The sequence below is a fragment of the Pan paniscus genome, chromosome 10 (genome assembly GCF_029289425.2).
Source record: "Pan paniscus chromosome 10, NHGRI_mPanPan1-v2.0_pri, whole genome shotgun sequence".
Classification (NCBI taxonomy): Eukaryota; Metazoa; Chordata; class Mammalia; order Primates; family Hominidae; genus Pan; species Pan paniscus.
Genome location: NC_073259.2, coordinates 29,682,794 through 29,702,109, shown reverse-complemented (window position 1 = coordinate 29,702,109; position 19,316 = coordinate 29,682,794). Strand labels below are relative to the sequence as shown.

General features: G+C 45.3%; 1 protein-coding gene across 2 annotated transcripts in view; it reads left to right on the top strand.

Moving 5' to 3' along the window:
• RASSF3 (Ras association domain family member 3) overlaps positions 1-19,316 on the top strand; it is a 90,446-nt gene that overhangs the window by 59,674 nt on the left and 11,456 nt on the right. For both annotated transcript variants that reach the window (XM_034935513.3, XM_034935514.2), the window contains exon 2: positions 17,954-18,061. In XM_034935513.3, coding sequence (XP_034791404.1) covers positions 17,954-18,061 — 108 coding nt within the window. The remainder of the gene's footprint in view (positions 1-17,953; positions 18,062-19,316) is intronic.

Below are 19,316 nucleotides of genomic sequence, written 5' to 3'. Positions count from 1 at the left end.
AACTATTTGCACAGTATTTAGGTGCTGAACAAATATTTATTGAATGCCAAAATTGGTTCATTTACTAAGCAGAAAGAAAGGAAAATATTTTTTGTTGGCAGTGTCTGCAAAGAGATTTGTCTTTTCCCATGAAAATTGAGAAGTGGGGACAGAAAAGCAAGAAAGTGGGAGCAAAAGTAATTGAGATCCACAGTGGCTCAGGAATGTTGACCAGTGCAGGGTGTGGTAGAAGCCCGTTAATGGGTAGGGGAGCCAGATACGGAGGCTCAGCTGGGCTGGGGGCAGGTCTGCAAGAAATGGGGGGGTGTGGAGAAGGTTACCAGCCGTTACCAGAGTTTTTCTCTGCACTGGGAATTTCTAAGGTGTGTTTTTGTTTTTAAAACAATATCTGTACTTTCAAAAATATGGTTTCTCTGCTGCAAGGGGAACACATTTATTTTGTGAAAGTAGGTGTACCTAGTTAATAGTTTGCATTTATTAATTTCTGGAATAGTGTTTTGGTTACTTGGAATGTGTGTGTGTATTTTCTTTCTTTCTTTCTTTTTGAGACAGAGTCTCGCTCTGTCGCCCAGGCTGGAGTGCAGTGGCGCCATCTCGGCTTACTGTAGCCTCTGCCTCCCAGGTTCAAGCGATTCTCCCGCCTCAGCCTCCCAAAGTACTGGGATTACAGGTGTGAGCCACTGCGCCCGGCCTATTTTCTTTCTATTACAAGTCCCTTGCGGGAAAGATGGTCGTAGCTCCTATTCTAAATGAACAGAAGTTCTGTCTTAGAAATTTTCCCATTTTACAAGTGTTCAAAGAGGACCAAATTTCATCCTCTTTCCCTGCCTGTGTCCTGGAATCAGCTGAGAAGAAAGACAGGAGTAAGGTGGTCTTCAATTCAGCCAGTCTTCAATTGTTGGAGACCAAAATTTACCTTTATGCTGATCAGGGTTAGAGCTGCTATGCAGTACATGGCTTATCTCTGCGGGCAAGTGGCCTTCCTGAGGCTCATCTCCAGAGCTGTGCAGCAGAATGTTGCCCTCAAAAGAGGACAGAGGGCAGGACTGGCTACGCATGCATGCTCACTCCCTTCTTCTAGATTCACTGAGCCTGTTTTCCTTCCGAATTAAGAGGTAAGAAAGTAACACCTGGAAAGATGTACTTTCCCAAGGTCACACAGATAGCTGGCAACAGGTTTTTCTCCTGGGCTCTAGAGGCCTTTGGTCTGAGTAGAAAGGGCATGGTTATGGGGTTGGCCAGGCCTTGTGTTCACCACATTCTGCTTCTGTGCTCTTAGCTTTCATTTCTGCATCTATACCATGGGGTTAAAATTTCTACCCTCGGGATTCCTGGGAGGGTTACATAAGGTGTAACTGTTGAATGACCTGAACCAGTGCTTTGCACTCAGAATCAGCAATGTAAATATCACTCAGCCAGCCTGGGGCACTTTCCTCTATCAAACCTTACCAATCCTTTTCTTCTTCTTCTTCTTCTTTTTTTTTTTTTCTTCAATTGAAACAGGGTCTCACTGTCTTGCCCTGGCTGAGGTGGAATGTGGCACAATCTCCGTTCACTGTAGCCTCCACTTCACAGGCTCAATCAATTCTCCAGCCTTAGCCTCCAAGTAGCTATAGGCACGTGCCATCACACCTGGCTAGTTTTTGTATTTTTTGTAGAGATGGGTTTTCACCATGTTGCCTAGGCTGGTCTCAAACTCCTGAGCTCAAAGCGATCTGCCTGACTTAGGCTTCGAAAATGCTGGGATTACAGGTGTGAGCCACCATGTCCAGCCTCGTTCTTTCTTTTAATCACCCTGGCTTGGCACCTCAGAAAACATAGTGATTGGAGTTTAGCTTTCAGCAGGGTGGGACTTGGATGTTGACTGTTTTAATTTTGATTTTTTTTTTTTTTTTTGAAACAGAGTCTCGCTCTGTCGCCCCGGCTGGAGTGCAGTGGCGCGATCTCGGCTCACTGCAAGCTCTGCCTTCCGGGTTCACGCCATTCTCCTGCCTCAGCCTTGTGAGTAGCTGGGACTACAGGCGCCTGCCACCGCACCCAGCTAATTTTTTGTATTTTTAGTAGAGATGGGGTTTCACCATGGTCTCGATCTCCTGACCTCGTGATCTGCCCGCCTCGGCCTCCCAAAGTGCTGAGATTACAGGTGTGAGCTACCGCACCCAGCCCAATTTTGATTTTTTAGGAGGAAAAAAAATTGTTCCTAAGGAAGTCAAGTCCTAAATTGAAAGACTTTCATATATTACACACACCCTAGAAAAACTTGGGTTACACCTGGGATTGATTTTGAAGTAGGGCGTTGAACTATGTGTCCTGTTTAACCTCGAGGAGCAAATGGCTTTCCATTCTAAACATTCTCATTTCTTCTCTGGGACATTCTTTAGGTGCTTGTTTAAGTTTCTGTTTTGTTAGGCACATTAGAGGACTCTATATGAACAAGTTCCTAGGGGAGGAAATTGGTGACTTAGATGAAAGGGTGAAAAAGGTGAAACCTTCACATTATTGTGTAAGGGATTGTCCCAGAATGTGTGAAATTTGATGTAGTCCTTCTTGGCTTCGTTTTTTCCTCAGATGTTCTGGATGAAACAGTTCCCCCTGTCACACGTGGAGATAAGGATGTGGCTCTAGGCAGGGCATATCCTGTGTTTAAGACTGTGTTGACTCTTCTTTTACAGTGTCTGCCACTTGTTTCCTGCCTAGGTCTTTAGTTTTGAGTGAAGTACAGCTGTGAAGTCCTAGACTTGTAATGCTAAGGCGTTCATTATGTTAAATTTAGTTTCTCTTTTTCTTTTCTCTGCTTCACATCAGCCTTGTACTTTAGCAGGTTTCCAGTCCAGCCTTGGTAGCTGGGCTGCTGTTCTCCTTGACCTGTCCCTTTGCAAGCAGCAGACCACGGCCAGGGTTGGGAGTCCGGCTGGGCCACTGACCGCAGTGCTGAGGAAAGGTGGAGCGGGAGGCCCTTTCCTCCCAGCCTCGGGCTTCCTGTGCAAGCCACTGAGGAGGAAAAGGAGCTGGAGGGCGTGTGAACCCTCAGGTTATACAAGCAGCACTTCTATGCAACAAAGAAAATGTAAATTGCTGTAAATTACCACAAAAAAAAAAAAAAAATTGCTGGCAATCTGCTTTCCAGGGCAGATGGAGGGTAGCTTTTATTTATACATTGGTCAGCTGATTGAGTAATGTTTAAAAACCACCTTTACTTCTGGCACTTCTTGGCAGTATCAGTTTTTTTTTTTTAATGGATAGAGAAGCTTTTTTATTTTACAGATTATAACTGCATATCTTTACCTGAGGGAGCTCAGGTTCGCTCTATCTAGCAGCTTCCACGTGTCATCTCTGTATGTGCAGTTGGTGCCTGCATTAAGGAGGACGGACAGCCTTGTGGCGTTGGTGCCTCTGTTTTGTGTCTAAAGCTATTTATTTGGGGGTGGCTGCCCCAGGAGCAGCACATCAAAGTGGTGTTCAGTTATGCTGGCCAAGTGCTGAATTGCATTGTGTTTATTTTTATTTCCAAGGTTATTTTATTTTTTACACATGAAAGCCTTTTTCCCTCCTAGATTTTACTGTTTTTTTTTCCTGATTAACAAAGATGTACAGACTGAGGAGAAGTTTTTGAAAATTTTGTAAAAATGTTGAAATTTTTATGCAGAAAGAGAAACAAAGTGGGGGCCCATCCCAAATCTCACCAATCAGGCAGAAACTATTTGTCATACTGGATACGGTTTCTCTCTCTCTTTTTTTTTTTTTGTGGGGGGGATCTTTTCATTAAAAAACTCTTCTGTAGGTATCTTAACAGCACTTGCATGGTCCTTAGGAGATGAAGGTGTTTCGCCATTTCTGGAGTGCTGCACATGTAGTTTTCTTCTTTTTAAATTGTCAGTGGCCCTGGCCAGATTACTAATTCCCTACTAAGTTGCCAGTTGTGCTAGTACCCCACCCTCCAAAATCCATATTGACCTTCTGTATCAAAATGGCTAAGTCGTCAGAAACCAGCAGTGGGCAAACGTTAGGGTCTCAGCTTTCCTCCTTTCTTTCACTTGCTTGGCTTCATTGGCTTTGAATCAGATAGACCCGGGTAGGAACCTCACCTAGCCCCTCCACTAACTTTGTGTCCTCCGGCAAAATAAATCTCCCTAAGCCTCTATTTCCTATATGCAAAATAGGGATGGTAGTATTACCCAATTCCAGGGTTATTGTAAGAATTCAGAGGCAAGTTGTGAAGGGTGTGGCATGGTGTCTGGAATGGGTGATGATACAGTTCCCTAAGGGGAGCTGCTGCCACCTCTGTGCTGGGGACTCTCCCTTTGCCCCATCCCAAGAATTTGGGTTGGCTAATCCTGCCCTGTCTGGTTTTGGATGAGGGACCAGGAAAGAAAGGGAGGCAGGATAGGGGAGGTGTTTTTGAGAAAAACCTTCTTTTTCCCTCTGCAAGTATTTGTTTCAGGCAGTACGTGAACCCTCGAAGACTGATCGGGGCTGGTCCTGGGTCACCCCAGCAGGGTTCAGTGAAGTGGGCCAGGGGCACTGGACCCTCGGCTTTCTCCCTGCAGGGGGATCTGCCTCCCTGGCCTCGCCTCTTGTGATCTTCTTTGCATGTTCACTCCTTACTCACTCTGAGCCTTCTGACTCTGACCAGCCTGTGTTCCTGGCATTCTTTTGGTGATGTAAGTGTTTCACACCCTATCTGCAACCAAGCAGGAGGACGGAGCGGACTTCTGCAGCAAAGAGTACCTCTAGAAATTGCTTTTGTGAGGTTCTTTGAGGTGCTAATCACCTAACTTTTATTTGAATTGCTCTGACTTATCATTTAATAACTCCGGAGGACTTTTTACTTCCTTGGCAGGAGGAGGAAGGTGATTCCTCAGATAAAACCAAAACCTAAAGCTGCACTTCTGAAGGAAATTGCTGCTCAGGTAGGGCTGGATGTGTAGGTGTTCTCCATGGGCCCATGCCGTGCCTGTACCAGCGTCCTGAATTGACGGCAGCAGAGGGGTATCTTTCTTCATTCTTCATCATTTATTGCCTGAGGCAGAATGAATACTTGTACACTTGGGATTTCAGCCATGCCTTTTAAGGGCTGTGAACAGAGTTATCAAAGAGCCATCTTGAGTGGCCTGTAGGGCGGAAGGGAGAATACAGGACAAGAAAGTGGATGGAATTAATGGGAACAAGAGTGATATAAAACAGTTTAACCCCCTGTGGCCCTCTTCAGACTTTTACATTTGTCTATTTTTATTTATTTAAAAATTTTTAACTTTTGTGGGTACGTAGGTGTATATATTTATGGGGTACATAAGATTTTTTGATACAGGCATATAATATAATAATCATATCAGAGTAATATCACCCCAAGCATTTATCATTTGTATTACAAACAATCCATATATATTCTTTTAGTTACTTTATTATCTTATTTATTTATTTATTTATTTATTTTGAGACAGAGTCTTGCTCTGTCACCTGGGCTGGAGTGCAGTGGCACGATCTCAGCTCACTGGAACCCCCGCCTCCTGAGTTCAAGCGATTCTCCTGCCTCAGCCTCCTGTGTAGCTGGGATTACAGGCCGGTGCCACCATGCCCAGCTAATTATTGTATTTTTAGTAGAAATGGGGTTTCACCATGTTGGCCAGGCTGATCTTGAACTCCTAACCTCAGATGATCCACCCACCTCGGCCTCCCAAAGTGCTGGGATTACAGGTGTGAGCTATCGCACCCAGCCTATTATTTATTTTTGAGAGATAGGATCTTGCTCTGTTGCCCAGGCTGAGTCATGCTCACTGTATACTCTACCTTCTGGGCTCAGGCAATCCTCCCACCTCAGCTTCCCAAGTAGCTGGAACCACAGGTGCACAGCCGCCACTCCTGGCTAATATTTTTATTTTTTGTTCAGACGGTGGGGAGGCTCTTGCTGTGTTGCCCAAGCTGATCCTGAACTCCTGGGCTCAAGCGATCCTCCTCCCTCCGCCTTCCAAAGTGCTGAGATTACAGGTATGAACCACTATGGCTAGCCTGGTCTACAGAAATGTCTAATTTTCTTCAGACTTTGTTCTCCCTTCAAATTAGGTTTCATCTGGCAGAGTGGCTACTCCATTTGTTTGCAAGCCTCTGCCCTTGATGTTCAGATTCCTGCTGCTGGTGGAGCCGGCTGAGTTTCCCAGATGGGCTCCACCTGCCTCCTCCTCGGTTGCTGCAGCATTCATTGCTTCGTGCTTCCTGTCTGGCTCGCCTCCAAATGAGCCTGTTCATTTCCTTTCTCCGGAAACTGTCCTTATCACTGAGGTTCAAAAGTTCCATAAAGGATATGGCAGTCTTGAGACTTGACCTCCAAACTTTGACCTTAATAAAAACTGGTTTTTTAAACCCAGCCAACCTGAATGAGTGGACTATGGCTTTTAATTGCTGTTAGCTGAAGGAGATGTATGGCTGCTGGGTGACGCCTTGAACAGTGAGATGTTATATATAATCTTGAATTTGGGGTGGTGCTTGTGTCACCACTCGGAATTATGTTGTCAGTCTCACTTCCCTCCTGGCTTCTTGGCAATCGTCTTTATTAATGTTTTCAATTTTCTTACTATCCAGTGAACTTTGTATTTATTGTTTGGGGTAGTGTTGTAGATGGTATTAATATTTGAAAACTTACTGTTGAAAGGGACCGTAGTCCAGTGGCCTCTTTTAATAATCAGGGAAAACTGAGTCCATGAAGACACGCCTGCCTTTGAAAACCTAAGAATCCACTGCTTTTTCTGTTGAGACAGACCCCACAGAGATCTCCGAGAGGACGGCTGCAGCAAGAGTGCTGACTCCCATGCAGCCGCATTCCTTTTCTAATTGTCAAAGCTGATTAGTGGATTTGGATGTGCGTGGCTCGGAGGCCTCTAATAATCTTTCCTTTCTTACATAGCTCACCTAGAATTTGAAGAAAATTAAACCAGTTGTGAAATATATCACGTTTCAGAAATGAACAGCATCTTAATTGATTCCCTTTGAAAACACATCAAACTGGGATTTCTGAGTGTAATCTGGTATGCCTTGAGGTGGGGACCTCATGCTGGGGCACTCAGAGGAGACTGGTCCACCTCCAAGTTTGTTTTCTGGCTCCAAACAAATGAGTGGCTGTTTGACTGTTGGCACACTACCCAGTTTTAAAAGTACAACCATATAGGGTATGGAGGGCTGGTAACCAGGGGGTTTAAAAAGTGAGGTCATGGAAGGCCCAGATGAAGCTCTTTTAATGTGTATCACAACTGCAATTAATCTTATTAACATGCTGGGCCTGTTCCTGCTTTCGCTGCCCCGGGTGTGTGAGAGTATTTAGGGGGCATGCTTTGAAGGATTCTTGTTCTTTGATGATGCACATGGATAACAGAAGTACATCAGACTTTGTATCTGGCATTAAAAGGGCTTTTGTGTGCCTCTGTAGATTCATTCAGTTTTGAGAAGAGAGCAAAAAGCTTCATGCCAACTGATAAGATGTACAAAAGAGGGTGGATTGCAAATGCAGTCTTGCAGCAGTGAGCTCTATGACCAGATCAGAATCAGCTGAACAGGAATGGAGCCCTCTTCTATATCCAACACTAAGGTAGTTGCAGCACAGTATTCTGGGAGTGAAAGATGTAAAAAAGCAGCCAGGCACAGTGGCTTATGCCTGTAATCCCAACACTTTGGGAGGCCGAGGTAGGAGGATCGCTTGAGCCTGGGAGGCGGAGGTTGCAGTGAGCCGATGTGGCCCCACTGCACCTCAGCCTGGGCGACAGAGTGAGACCCTGTCTCAAACAAACAAAAGTGTAAAAGCACTGTTGTGTATTTGGGAAGCAAAAGTATGCACAGGAAACAACAAGGCATAGGTGTTGTGGATCCTAAACCTGAATTGATGAGGGTAGCATGGGGGTTCTGAGGGCAGGGAGGTAACTGAGGGCTGTTGTGGTTAGGACGGCTTCCTGGGTGGGGTGGGCCTTGAACGCAGGTGAGGAGCAGGATGGGGTGCAAGTGGTGCTCTTAGCTTGTGCTGACTGGGTAGGGCAGTACGTAGTGAGAGGTAAAGTTGGGGGAGTATAGTAGCAGCGGGTGGTACACTTCGGTTTTCTGTGTGCACTCTTTCTCTCTTGCTCTCTTGTTTTTCTTTCTTACAAATATGTTTAAGGAAGGCTAGTATAGTACTCCAGCCTTGTAAGGTTGCCGCTTCATTTTATTTTTCTAGACCATGTGTTAGAAGTTGTCTAAAATACCCACCTAGACTCCCCCCTGCTTCTTGCTTAACAAGTAACCTCAAGGACCAAGAAAGAGGTTAAAGTTTCAAGTTCAACAAATGGGGATTGCGTGTGCTAATAATCCTCTAATGAATAGAATCTGCTCACTTCAATGAAAAATAAGAAAAAAGAAATATTTGTTCCTTTATAATGTACTCATTTGCTCATAGTTAATGAATATCACATAAGATTAAAAGTCGCTTAAGGTTTTCTTGCTATGTCCTTTAACTGGTTTATTTTTTAATTTTTAAAATTTTAAATAGAGATGGGGTTTCGCAATGTTGCCCAGGTTGGTCTCGAACTCCTGGGCTCAAGCGATCCTCCCATCTCGGCCTCCCAAAGTGCTAGGATTACAGGCATGAGCCACTGTGCCCGGCCTGGTTTCTTAACTGCAGGATTTCTTAGAGTCTTTAACTTTCTAAGGAACACTGGGAATCTCTAAGAGGAATGAAGGAGGAGGAAGAACAGGAGGGCCTTTTCTGTCCACAGCACATTTTGGAGGATTGGTGTTCCATGGAACACTCTTTGGAAAGCATGGCCCCCCGCTGTTCTGCAAAGCTGTGTGCCTTGCCCTTGTTCATTCCAGTTGCCCTCTGTTTTTCCACTTACTTTTCCTACCCTGAGATAACAGTGATGCATCTATTGCTACAAGGAGGATTAGGGGATGGGGAGAGGCTGTTAAGTCCCTCTCTAACCTTTTCCTGCTGTTCAAAGCATGAACAAAGTGAACATCTTATATGGCTGCACTAAAAAAGTTGCCTGCTTACAAGCTGAATTCAGGCAAGATGAACTCCTGAATCCTCACATAAACGGAAATAGAGCCCCACCCTGTATCCTGCCATTAAAAAAAAAAAAAAATCCTCTCATCTGGCAGGGGGAAAAAAATCCCAGCCCTAGAGTGGCCAGGATGAATCAGCATGCCAGGGCCATACACCAAGATAAGCATTGAGTCTCTAGATGTGGCACCATGGCAGATTATCAACACTGGTGCCGTGAGAACACTGCAGCAAGCAGCACACTGTACTTCTAAGGACAAGAACAGCAGCACCAAACACCCCAAAAACAACTGTTCTGATTCTTTCCTTCAGGAGTAGAATTTTTTTTTTTTTTTTGAGACGGAGTTTCGCTCTTGTTGCCCAGGCTGGAGTGCAGTGGCGTAACCTCCACCTCCAGGGTTCAAGCGATTCTCCTGCCTCAGCCTCCTGAGTAGCTTACAGGTCTGAGGGACTACAGGCATGTGCCACCACACCGGGCTAATTTTTTGTATTTTCAGTAGAAACAGGGTTTCTCCATGTTGGTCAGGCTGGTCTTGAACTCTTGACCTCAGGTGATCCACCTGCCTTGGCCTCCCAAAGTGCTGAGATTACAGGTGTCAGCCACTGTGCCCAGCTTTTTTTTTTTTTTTTGATGGAATCTTGCTCTGTCGCCCAGGCTTGAGTGCAGTGGCACAATTTTGGCTCACTGCAACCTCTGCCTCCTGGGTTCAAGTGATTCTCCTGCCTCAGACTCACAAGTAGCTAGGATTACAGGCTCGCGTCACCACACCTGGCTAATTTTGTATTTTCAATAGAGATGGGGTTTCACCATGTTGGCCAGGCTGGTCTCAAACTCCTGACTGCAGGTGATCTATCCACCTTGGGCTCCCAAAATGCTGGGATTACAGGCGTGAGCCATTGCGCCTGGCCACTTTTTTTTTTTTTAGACAGGGTCTTGCTGTGTTGCCCAGGCTGGAGTGCAGTGGCACGATCTTGGCTCACTGTAACCTCCATCTCCTGGGCTCAAGTGATCCTCCTGCCTCAGCCTCCCGAGTAGCTGGGACTACAAGCGCACACCACGATGCCCAGCTAATTTTCTATTTTTAGTAGAGACGAGGTCTCCCTGTGTTGCCCAGGCTGGTATTGAACTCCTGGGCTTGAAGGATCCACCTGCCTTGGCCTCCTAAAGTGCTGGGATTACAGGAATGAGCCACTGTGCCTGGCCTGGAGTATTGCTCTAGAACATCCTGTTTCACATCGTTTTATGTGGGGTTTTTCCTTCCTCATTCTTCATTTACACCTCTGTCTATTATAGTCTGTATTTGCAGTGTTTACTACAGTAATTAGATGGAGCTTAAAATTCAGTTCTCATTTCCAGGGCTCAGAAGCCACATGTTGCTCATGGCTGCTCTGATGGACAGCACGGTCACAGGACATTTCCTCCACTGCAGAAAATACTGCTGGATAGCCCTGATGTATATCAACAATGCTGATCATTATTTGAGAAAACTTTCTGGGCTCCCTTAATACCTCTGCCTACTTTATTATTTTAAAACAATTTTTTGTAGGTGCATACCACCATACCCAGCTATTTCTATTTTTTTTGTTTGTTTTTTTTAGAGACAGGGTGTGCTGTGTTGCCCAGGCTGGCCTTGAACTCCTGGGCTCAGGTGACCCTTCCGCCTCAGCTTCCCAAAGTGCTGGGATTATAGGCATGAGACACCATGCTTGGTGACTCTGCCTACTTTAATATCTTAGAAGTTTTGGTACTGAAAGTGAAGAACATTGGACAGACATCAAACGTAAATACAAAACTGTCCCAGGTGGCTCTTCTCATACATTTCACTAGGGTTGAGCAGGACATGCTCCCCACCTGGAAGACCCTCCTAGGGCTTTGTAGGTTTAGCTCTGTGTGACAGTTCTCTTTGTATTCATCACAGGGCGGTCTCCACTTTGTATACCTAAAAGACTTCTGAGAACAGTATTTTTCCCTATTAGTCATACTTTAAAATCTAGTTTAGGAGCATCTAACTTCACATGCTGAAATTTTCTTTTGAAATTTCCTTTGAAACCCCCACACTGCTTGCTCTGTAGCTCATGGAAATCACTTACTTCATACCATGCTTCATTGCAAACCTGCTTTGGTTTGCTTATAAGTCCCTCCATGAATTCAGTGGAAATGTCTCTCCCAGAGAATGTTTTTCTCTTTAGGTCTGGTCCATGGTACTTTATTTGATGTCCTTATTAGAAGACATCTAGAGGAGTCAAGACCTAGACTCAGTTCAGTTTGAGCTAGGCTTGAATTCCATTTGCAACATGGGATGGGCCCACTGCTCCAATAAATGTGATGTTTTACATGTGAAAGGTGCTTGATGTTTTGCTCTATGCAATTCCTAGGCTAGAACCTGTTCTGTCTGTTATTGCACTGGGTATTGCAGTCTGTTGGTCATCAGCAGGTGACTGCCTATTGCCAAAAGATACGATGAGATGAAAAGTAGGAATTCATGATTTCAGAATCTAGCCTCACTTGGAGAAAGCACCTGTTGGCCTGGGAAGTTCACCCTTTTCTGCTGACACAGGCTGGACCCCACACCTGACCAGGTGTCAGAGCACCTGTGAGAGCTCTGGGACCTCCTAGTGGCAGTGTGATGGTACCACTTACTGAGTGTCATGCCACTGGCATCAGGCACTGTGCATATATTGTCCCCCACTCAATCAGAGCATCTGTGCTATTAATATTTGCTCTTTTTTGTTTGTTTGTTTGTTTTTGGTAAAAGGTCTTTATTTTTTAAAGAGATCCGTAATACCAAAACAAAACAAAACAAAACAAAACAAAAAACAAACAAAAACCCAAAAACCTCTTGTGGGGCTGGGGTGGGGAGTAAGGTAAACTAGGCTGTCAGCCAAGCAAAGGCAGAAAGGTGGGGTCCACAACTGTCTCTCACAGCTTTAAGTGCTTGGCACCAATAGGCACTCAATAAATAGTTGTTGAATAATGGCTTATATTATATCTTCATAACAGTTGTGTAGATATTCTTTTGCACATTTTACAGTAATGAGAAAACTGAGGCCCAGAGAGGTTAAGTAACTTGCCTCTGGTCACACAGCTAGAATGTGGCAGAGCTGTGTGATTTTAGACCTAAGTATGTCTAAATCATAGTCCACAGGCCGTCACTAAGCTAAAGTAGAGGAAATGATAGGGCCACATTCACTTTCTCTCTTTTGAACAGTCACTTGTTTTTTGAAGCGGGGGTGGGGACAGAGTTGCTGTGTTGTCCAGACTGGAGCGCAATGGCACGATCTCAGCTCACTGCAACCTCTGCCTCCCAGGTTCAAGTGATTCTCCTGCCTCAGCCTGCTGAGTAGCTAGGATTACAGGTGTGCCACCACACCCAGCTAATTTTTGTATTTTTTGTAGAGATGGGGTTTCACCATGTTGGCCAGGTTGGTCTCGAACTCCTGACCTCGTGATCCACCCACCTTGGCCTCCCAAAGTGTTGGGATTACGGGCGTGAGCCACCGCTCCCAGCCTGAACAGTCACTCTTAATTGCACTGTTTATTTGGGCATTTTGTTATGTTTTTATGTTTTTAATTTTGATATAATTACACAGTTATAGAAAAATTAACCAAAAGAGTATAAACAATTCTCAGACCCTTTACTGAGATTTGTTGGGACATATTCTTAGAAAGTCTGAGTTGCGAGCCTGTGGGATTGGGCCGCACTTCTTGAGTAGAGCCTGGGTCATGCTACCCGAGAACTCCTGGGTGCCTGTGAGGTTGGGTGTGTCCCATCTGAGAAAGTTCGCTGCTGAAAAACAGTGACGTAACCCCACCCAGGAACTGAAGTGAGCCTGAGAGCAGCTCTCCAGGGCTTGCTGGCTGGAAACAATGAGGGAAGAGTCTAGGATTTATGAAATATTTTTTTGTGGAAGAACTCTTCCTCTGAGAAACTGCTGGAGGGTTTGGGGAATACAAAACAAAACTGACTTATGAAAAGATGACTTGTAACTCACCAAGCAGACGCTCTCAGGCGTGGCATGATGCCCTCACTGGCTGCCAAGAACAATAACTGACACATTATCCACAGACGGCTGCGCCCCATGCCATTTGCTCTCCTGCCATCACAATGAAAGACCAGGGTTGACACTTGATATTGTATCTATTCCACGTCCGCTGCACCATTTTCTTTTAACCCTTCTTTCTTGCTCTCACCCCTTTACCTGTTGGAGCTACTATGCCCCTCCTGGGTTTCGTTTTCTTCTCTTCCTTTTTCCTGGGCATACAGCTGCGTTCCTAGAAATTGTGGTTCTGATTCATAATCAGTGTATGTGGAGGAAGGGGCAGGATTCTACTCTGTGAGGGGACGGGAGGGTCTTTTTTAAAGGGGTAAACAACTGGGAAGTTTTTAGAGTTAAGGGTCTTTCTCTGATGCTAAATGAAACCACTGTCCTCTGTTCCAAGGCCTGAGCTTGTGTCTTCTTTGCTATGAGACCCAGAGAAACAGTGCTTGGTGGCCATTTTGGAAGCAGTTTGTCCTTTGACCTTCCCCACTCCACTTGTGCAGACACCACGCCCCGTGAGGACGGGCGTGGTGTCTGCTGCTGAGCCTGACTGCCCCACACTTAGGCAAGTACCTGGCACATGGCAGAAGCTCAGCAAATATTTGCTGAATGATGAGGCCTTGGTGTATGATTGCTACATTTTTGGCTTAAAAAGTACAGCATCAGGGCCCTTTGGGTTTTACCTGCTTTTCTGGGATATACTTTCCAGCTGATCTTTGTTTTTTTTTTTTTTGTTTTTGAGACAGAGTCTCGCTCTGTCGCCCAGGCTGGAGTGCAATGGCGTGATCTCGGCTTACTGCAACCTCCGCCTCCCGGTTTCAAGCGATTCTCCTACCTCAGCCTCCCAAGTAGCTGGGACTACAGGTGTTTGCCGCCATGCCCAGCTAATTTTTGTATTTTTAGTAGAGACAGGGCCACCATGTTGGCCAGGCTGGTCTCAAACTCCTGACCTCAGGTGATCCGCCCACCTCGGCCTCCCAAAGTGCTGGGATTACAGGTGTGAGCCACCAAGCCCAGCCAGTTTCCTTAGTTTTTAATCTCTGAGAAGGAAAGATAATTGTTACATAAGGATGTCTCAGTTATCTATGTGTGGATGATCCAGGGAAAATTTCTCTTTCCAGACTGGCTTACTCTTTGGATTTTCCTCAAGCTTCTCAGTCTGCCTGTGCGAAGGGGCCTAAGGCTGGGTGTTAAGTCCCATAGCATGAGCAAAACCTGTAATTTAGGGTTAACCAGCTTTACTTAACTCCCATTACCCCTTTTCCTTCTCCTCATTCTTAGAATTCTCACGTGAGTGGTAGTAAGCCCCTAGGATGTATGTATGCTGCTGTGTATGTGCTTAGCCATTTCCTGTGTATTTAATGGTGAACCTTTGGTGATTCCTCACATGGAACCCTTTTGCCCTTGGTCACACTTGTGAAAGCACCTCCACATCTTTGCAATCAGATCAGCCTAGGCCAGGAAGCACCTTAGAGGAGGTGATTGACTCTAGTTCCTTGTTTGGTAGAAAATGAGGGAACAGGCTCAGAAAGGTTAAGCCCAAGGCACAGGGTTAGTTGGTGACAGACCCAGGACTGGAGCCCAAGTCTTGCAGGTGTGGTGCACTTTCTGCAACACCCCTTTGCCCTGCCAACTTCCCATCCCACATCCATGAGATTTTAAGTCCCTTATTGTACACTTTTTAGTATATGCTTTGAAGAGTCTTTGGACAGTTAAAACTGAATGTACAAGCCAAGACTACCTCATTTTCTTCTTCAGCTATGACTGGTACCCAGCTAATTGTGGATTGGTAAGAGCAAGACAATCAGAGATATGATACATGTTTAAAACTTCATTGGGGCTCAGTGCAGTGGCTCATACCTGTAATCTCAGCACTTTAGGAGACTAAGGTGGGAGGACTGCTTGAGCCCAGGAGTTCGAGAGCAGCCTGGGCAACATAGCCAGACCTCATCTGTACAAAAAATTAGCTAGGCGCAGTGGTGCTTGTCTGTAGTCCCAGCTATTCAGGAGACTGAGGTGGGAGGAATGTTTGAACTCAGGAAGTCAAGGCTGCAGTGAGCCGTGATCACGCCCCTAAACACTAGCCTGGGTGATAAAGTGAGACCCTGTCTCAAACAAAACAAAACACTTTCTTGGAAGTAGTCACTGGAGCTTTTGAAAGTTTATTTTAATCCACAGCTTTTCCCCCACCAAACACTAATAGCAAAAATAAGATTACTTTGGGGTTTTACCTTGGCAAATAGGATGCTCCCAAGGGACTTTGAAGCCTACCCCTGAAGCTAGGGAATGAACACATTATCTTGTGCTGGTATTTATCCAGTATTACCCAATATACTGACCCATTAGACTTCACCAGGATGGTGCTGACATTGAAAAGTCACGGAGATAGGCCGGGCGCCACGAGATAGGTGGCTCACACCTGTAATCCCAGCACTTTGGGAGGCCCAGGTGGGCGGATCATGAGGTCAGGCAATCGAGACCATCCTGGCTAACACGGTGAAACCCCGTCTCTACTAAAAATACAAAAAATTAGCCGAGCGTGGTGGCGGGTGCCTGTAGTCCCAGCTACTCGGGAGGCTGAGGCAGGAGAATGGCGTGAACCCAGGAGGCGGAGGTTGCAGTGAGCCCAGATCCGGCCACTGCACTCCAGCCTGGATGACAGAGCAAGACTCCATCTCAAAAAAAAAAAAAAAAAAGAAAAGTCACCGAGATAATTTGTAGTCAGCACACCCCTCTTAGGGTCTAAAGTCAAAGATCTTGAGGCTTCAATGGATCAAGAGCCTTTTCTTACTCTACGTGGTATTGACGCAAGTTCTGTAGTAGCCCCTCCTGGTGTATTTACGACACTAGCTTCCAGTGGGCAGATGGAAACCAGTGCCTGCCTGGAGACTATCCAGCTGTGAGAATGGTGTGATGTGTCTGGCAGAAAGAGGCGTGCTTACAAAGGCTTTATTTTGCAGGCGTAAATCATTGGATTTTAACTGTTCTTCCTCTCTTTGTGTTGAATCTGATTATGCAGCTTTTCTGTAAGTTTTTAAATGTTTACCCACACCAGACCTTTGGGGACTGATTGGATATAGTGGGAGCACCCTAGAAGACCTGGATTAAAGTGGAACTTGGTCTCTCAACTAGATGGGTTGTCCTTGGAAAAACTGCTTGACCTCTGTAAATCTTCTGTCCTTATCTGTAACGTAGGGGTGCTAATTAGCATTAATTAGCTCATTGTTGGGAGGATTAAATGAGAACACCCCTGTGGAAGTACTTAGAGCTCCCAGTAAAGGTTGGAGTTAGGGAGGATTAGCAGGCTTTCATTTGCTTCCACATTTTTTTTCAGCAGTTTAATTTACTGAAACTGGCATAATAATGCCTCCTTGATGAGGTTGTTGGGAGAAGTAAAGGCGATACAAGTTTGGTGCCTGGTATACTTCATCAGGGTGACAAAATGCTGTCATTTGGTCATTTGTGATCATGTCTGCTACTGCATAATGTCACGCACTGGTGGGACTCTTTAGACAGCTAATTATTGGTAAATTCTTCACAGTGAGAAGAGGATTTAACCGATATTTCTCCCTCTAGAGTGTGGGGAGGTAGAGAAGTGGGTGAGACTGGAAGGGTGGGAAGGAGAAGTCTGGCTACTTGTATCTTGGCCTGGGGATTTGTTTGGAAGATGAATTATCCTCTGGTAGTTGTGTACAGTTTACAGGTCAGTGATTAGTATGAGTCCGTGAATAGTGCCAGTTAATACTGATTAACTGCTGTACTTTTTGCCAATAAATATTGTAAAGCTATAAAGACAACAGAGTTAATACAAGTTGCTAAAGAGAAACTTGTGGTAAATGTCTTTAAATGTTGTTTAAAATAGAAATGGCCAATCTAGCAGGCATGCTGAGGAAATGATGTTTTCGCAGAAGGGAAATTTAGCAATGACAGTTTTGCAGAATATATTGGTAATGAAGTGTTACTTGTAGCTGCTGACAAATTAGTTTTCTTAAAAAATATATCCCCTAGGAAGACTGTAGTATGAAAGAATGAGAACCGTAATTGGTGGATGAGCCTGGAGAGTTTGAAGGTAAGAGAGAAAGAGAAGCAGCGAGGGAGAGAAGGAGAGAGAGACAGAGTGTGTGTGTGTGTGTGTGTGTGTGTGTGTGTTTCAAGGTAACATGCAAGAACAATAAGGTTCTTCTTGTGTGGTTGTAATTTTTTTTTTTTTGAGACAGGGTCGCACTCTGTCACCCAGGCTAGAGCATAGTGGCATAATTATGGCTCACTACAGCCTCGACCTCTGGGCTGAGGTGATCCTCCCACCTCAGCCTCCTAACTAGCTGCGACTACAGGTGTGCACCACTGCGCCCAGCTAATATTTGTATTTTTTGTAGAGAGAGAGTTTCCTCATGTTGCCCAGCCTGGTCACAATCTCCAGGGCTTAAGCTCTGCCGTCCTTGGCCTCTCAAAGTCCTGGGATTGCAGGCTTCCGCCACCGCGCCCGGCCCTTGTGTGGAATTTTAAAAAAATCCCGACTTATCCGTTTTTTGTTTTTGTTTTTGTTTTTTTTTTGAGACAGAGTTTTGCTCTTGTTGCCCAGGCTGGAGTGCAATGGCGTGATCTCAGCTTACCACAACCTCTGCCTCTCACTTTCAAAGTGATTCTCCTGCCTCAGCCTCCCAAGTAGCTGGGTTTACAAGCGTGCACCACCATGCCCAGCTAATTTCGTATTTTTAGTAGAGACAGGGTTTCTCCATTTTGGTCAGGGTGGTATTGAACTCCCAACCTCAGGTGATCCGCCCACCTCAGCCTCCCAAAGTGCTGGGATTACAGGTGTGAGCCACTGCGCCCGGCCTATCCGCACTTTTTTTTATGATTGCTCACATGTGACATGTCTTGTTTTTCTTCTAGGATGTTGAGAAAGAGAAGGAAACCCACAGTTACCTCAGCAAAGAGGAGATCAAAGAGAAAGTTCATAAATACAACTTAGCAGTCACAGACAAGTTGAAGATGACCTTGGTAAGTACTCAAAATACTATTTAGGTTGACACCTGTCAAAAGACAAATATAAATTGTTGGTACTACAATCTATAGTTCTAAATATCTGAATAACATTTGTAGAAGTGTAGTAGTCAAGGTATACAGAACAGGAAAGTGGAATATTTCTGTGGCTTTCCATTTAAATCTGTATTGTGAAGTAGCTTTGTCTCAAAAATCAGTTGCTGGGTTAACCTTAAAAAAGTGAAACACTTATAATTTTATTTTAAAAGATTTTGTGACCCACCCCTCCCTCCTCAAAGGATTTTTAGCATCATTGCCTAACACACAGAAATGGTGACTCAGATTCTAAGAAGACCTCAGGTAAGGTTTTTTGTTTTGTTTTGTTTTGAAACAAGGTTTTGCTCTGTCATCTGGGCTGGAGAGCAGTGGCACGATCACCGTTCACTGCAGCCTCGACCTCCGGGCTCAAGTAATCCTCCCACCTCAGCCTCCCGAGTAGCTGGGACCACAGGTGCTTGCCACCATGCCCAGCTAATTTTTGTATTTTTTGTAGAGACGGGGTTTTGCCATATCACCCAGGCTCATCTCAAATTCCTTGGCTCAAGGGATCTGCCTAGCTTGGCCTCCCAAAGTGCTGGGATTACAGGTATCAGAAGCCCCTAAGTTTTTGTCTTGTACAAAATAAATATGGAAGTGTCAGGGAAAGGATTTTGAGCCCATGGATTGGAATATAGAGGTATATAATAGGATAGTTTTCTCTGCCGGTCGTTAGTGTAAGACAAGGTAATTAATACTCAGTTTCTTCCACGTCGCTGTCGCAGGCTTCCACAGCATTGTACCACACTGTTTGAAGCATGCAGGGAGTCGGCGTACAGGAGGGAGAAGCCTCAGGGCCTGGTGACAGGGAAACGAGCTGACAGCGGAGCTAGAGTATTCATGTTCCTCTAAACTTAGCTGGCATCTAGGTCTCGCCTACCCATTGGGTGGCCCGCCTTCTTCATGGCACTTGTCAGCCCTTGGCGCCAGTTTCCAGGGCACTTGGATCCCCGTCTCTCAGTCTGTTTACTGTGAACTGACAGAGTTTGGTAAAGGACAAGGTGATTGGTTTAAAACAGGCCCTACCGAATCGGTGATTCTTGGGGAGGAGCTTTCAGATAGAAACCCTTGTGGTAAAGGACCCCTCCCTGGTAGAACTCCTCCAAAAAGAGGGGAGAGGAGCAGGGAATCCCAAGATAACTCTTCATCATTCCAGCAGCAAGATTTCTTTTTCAAA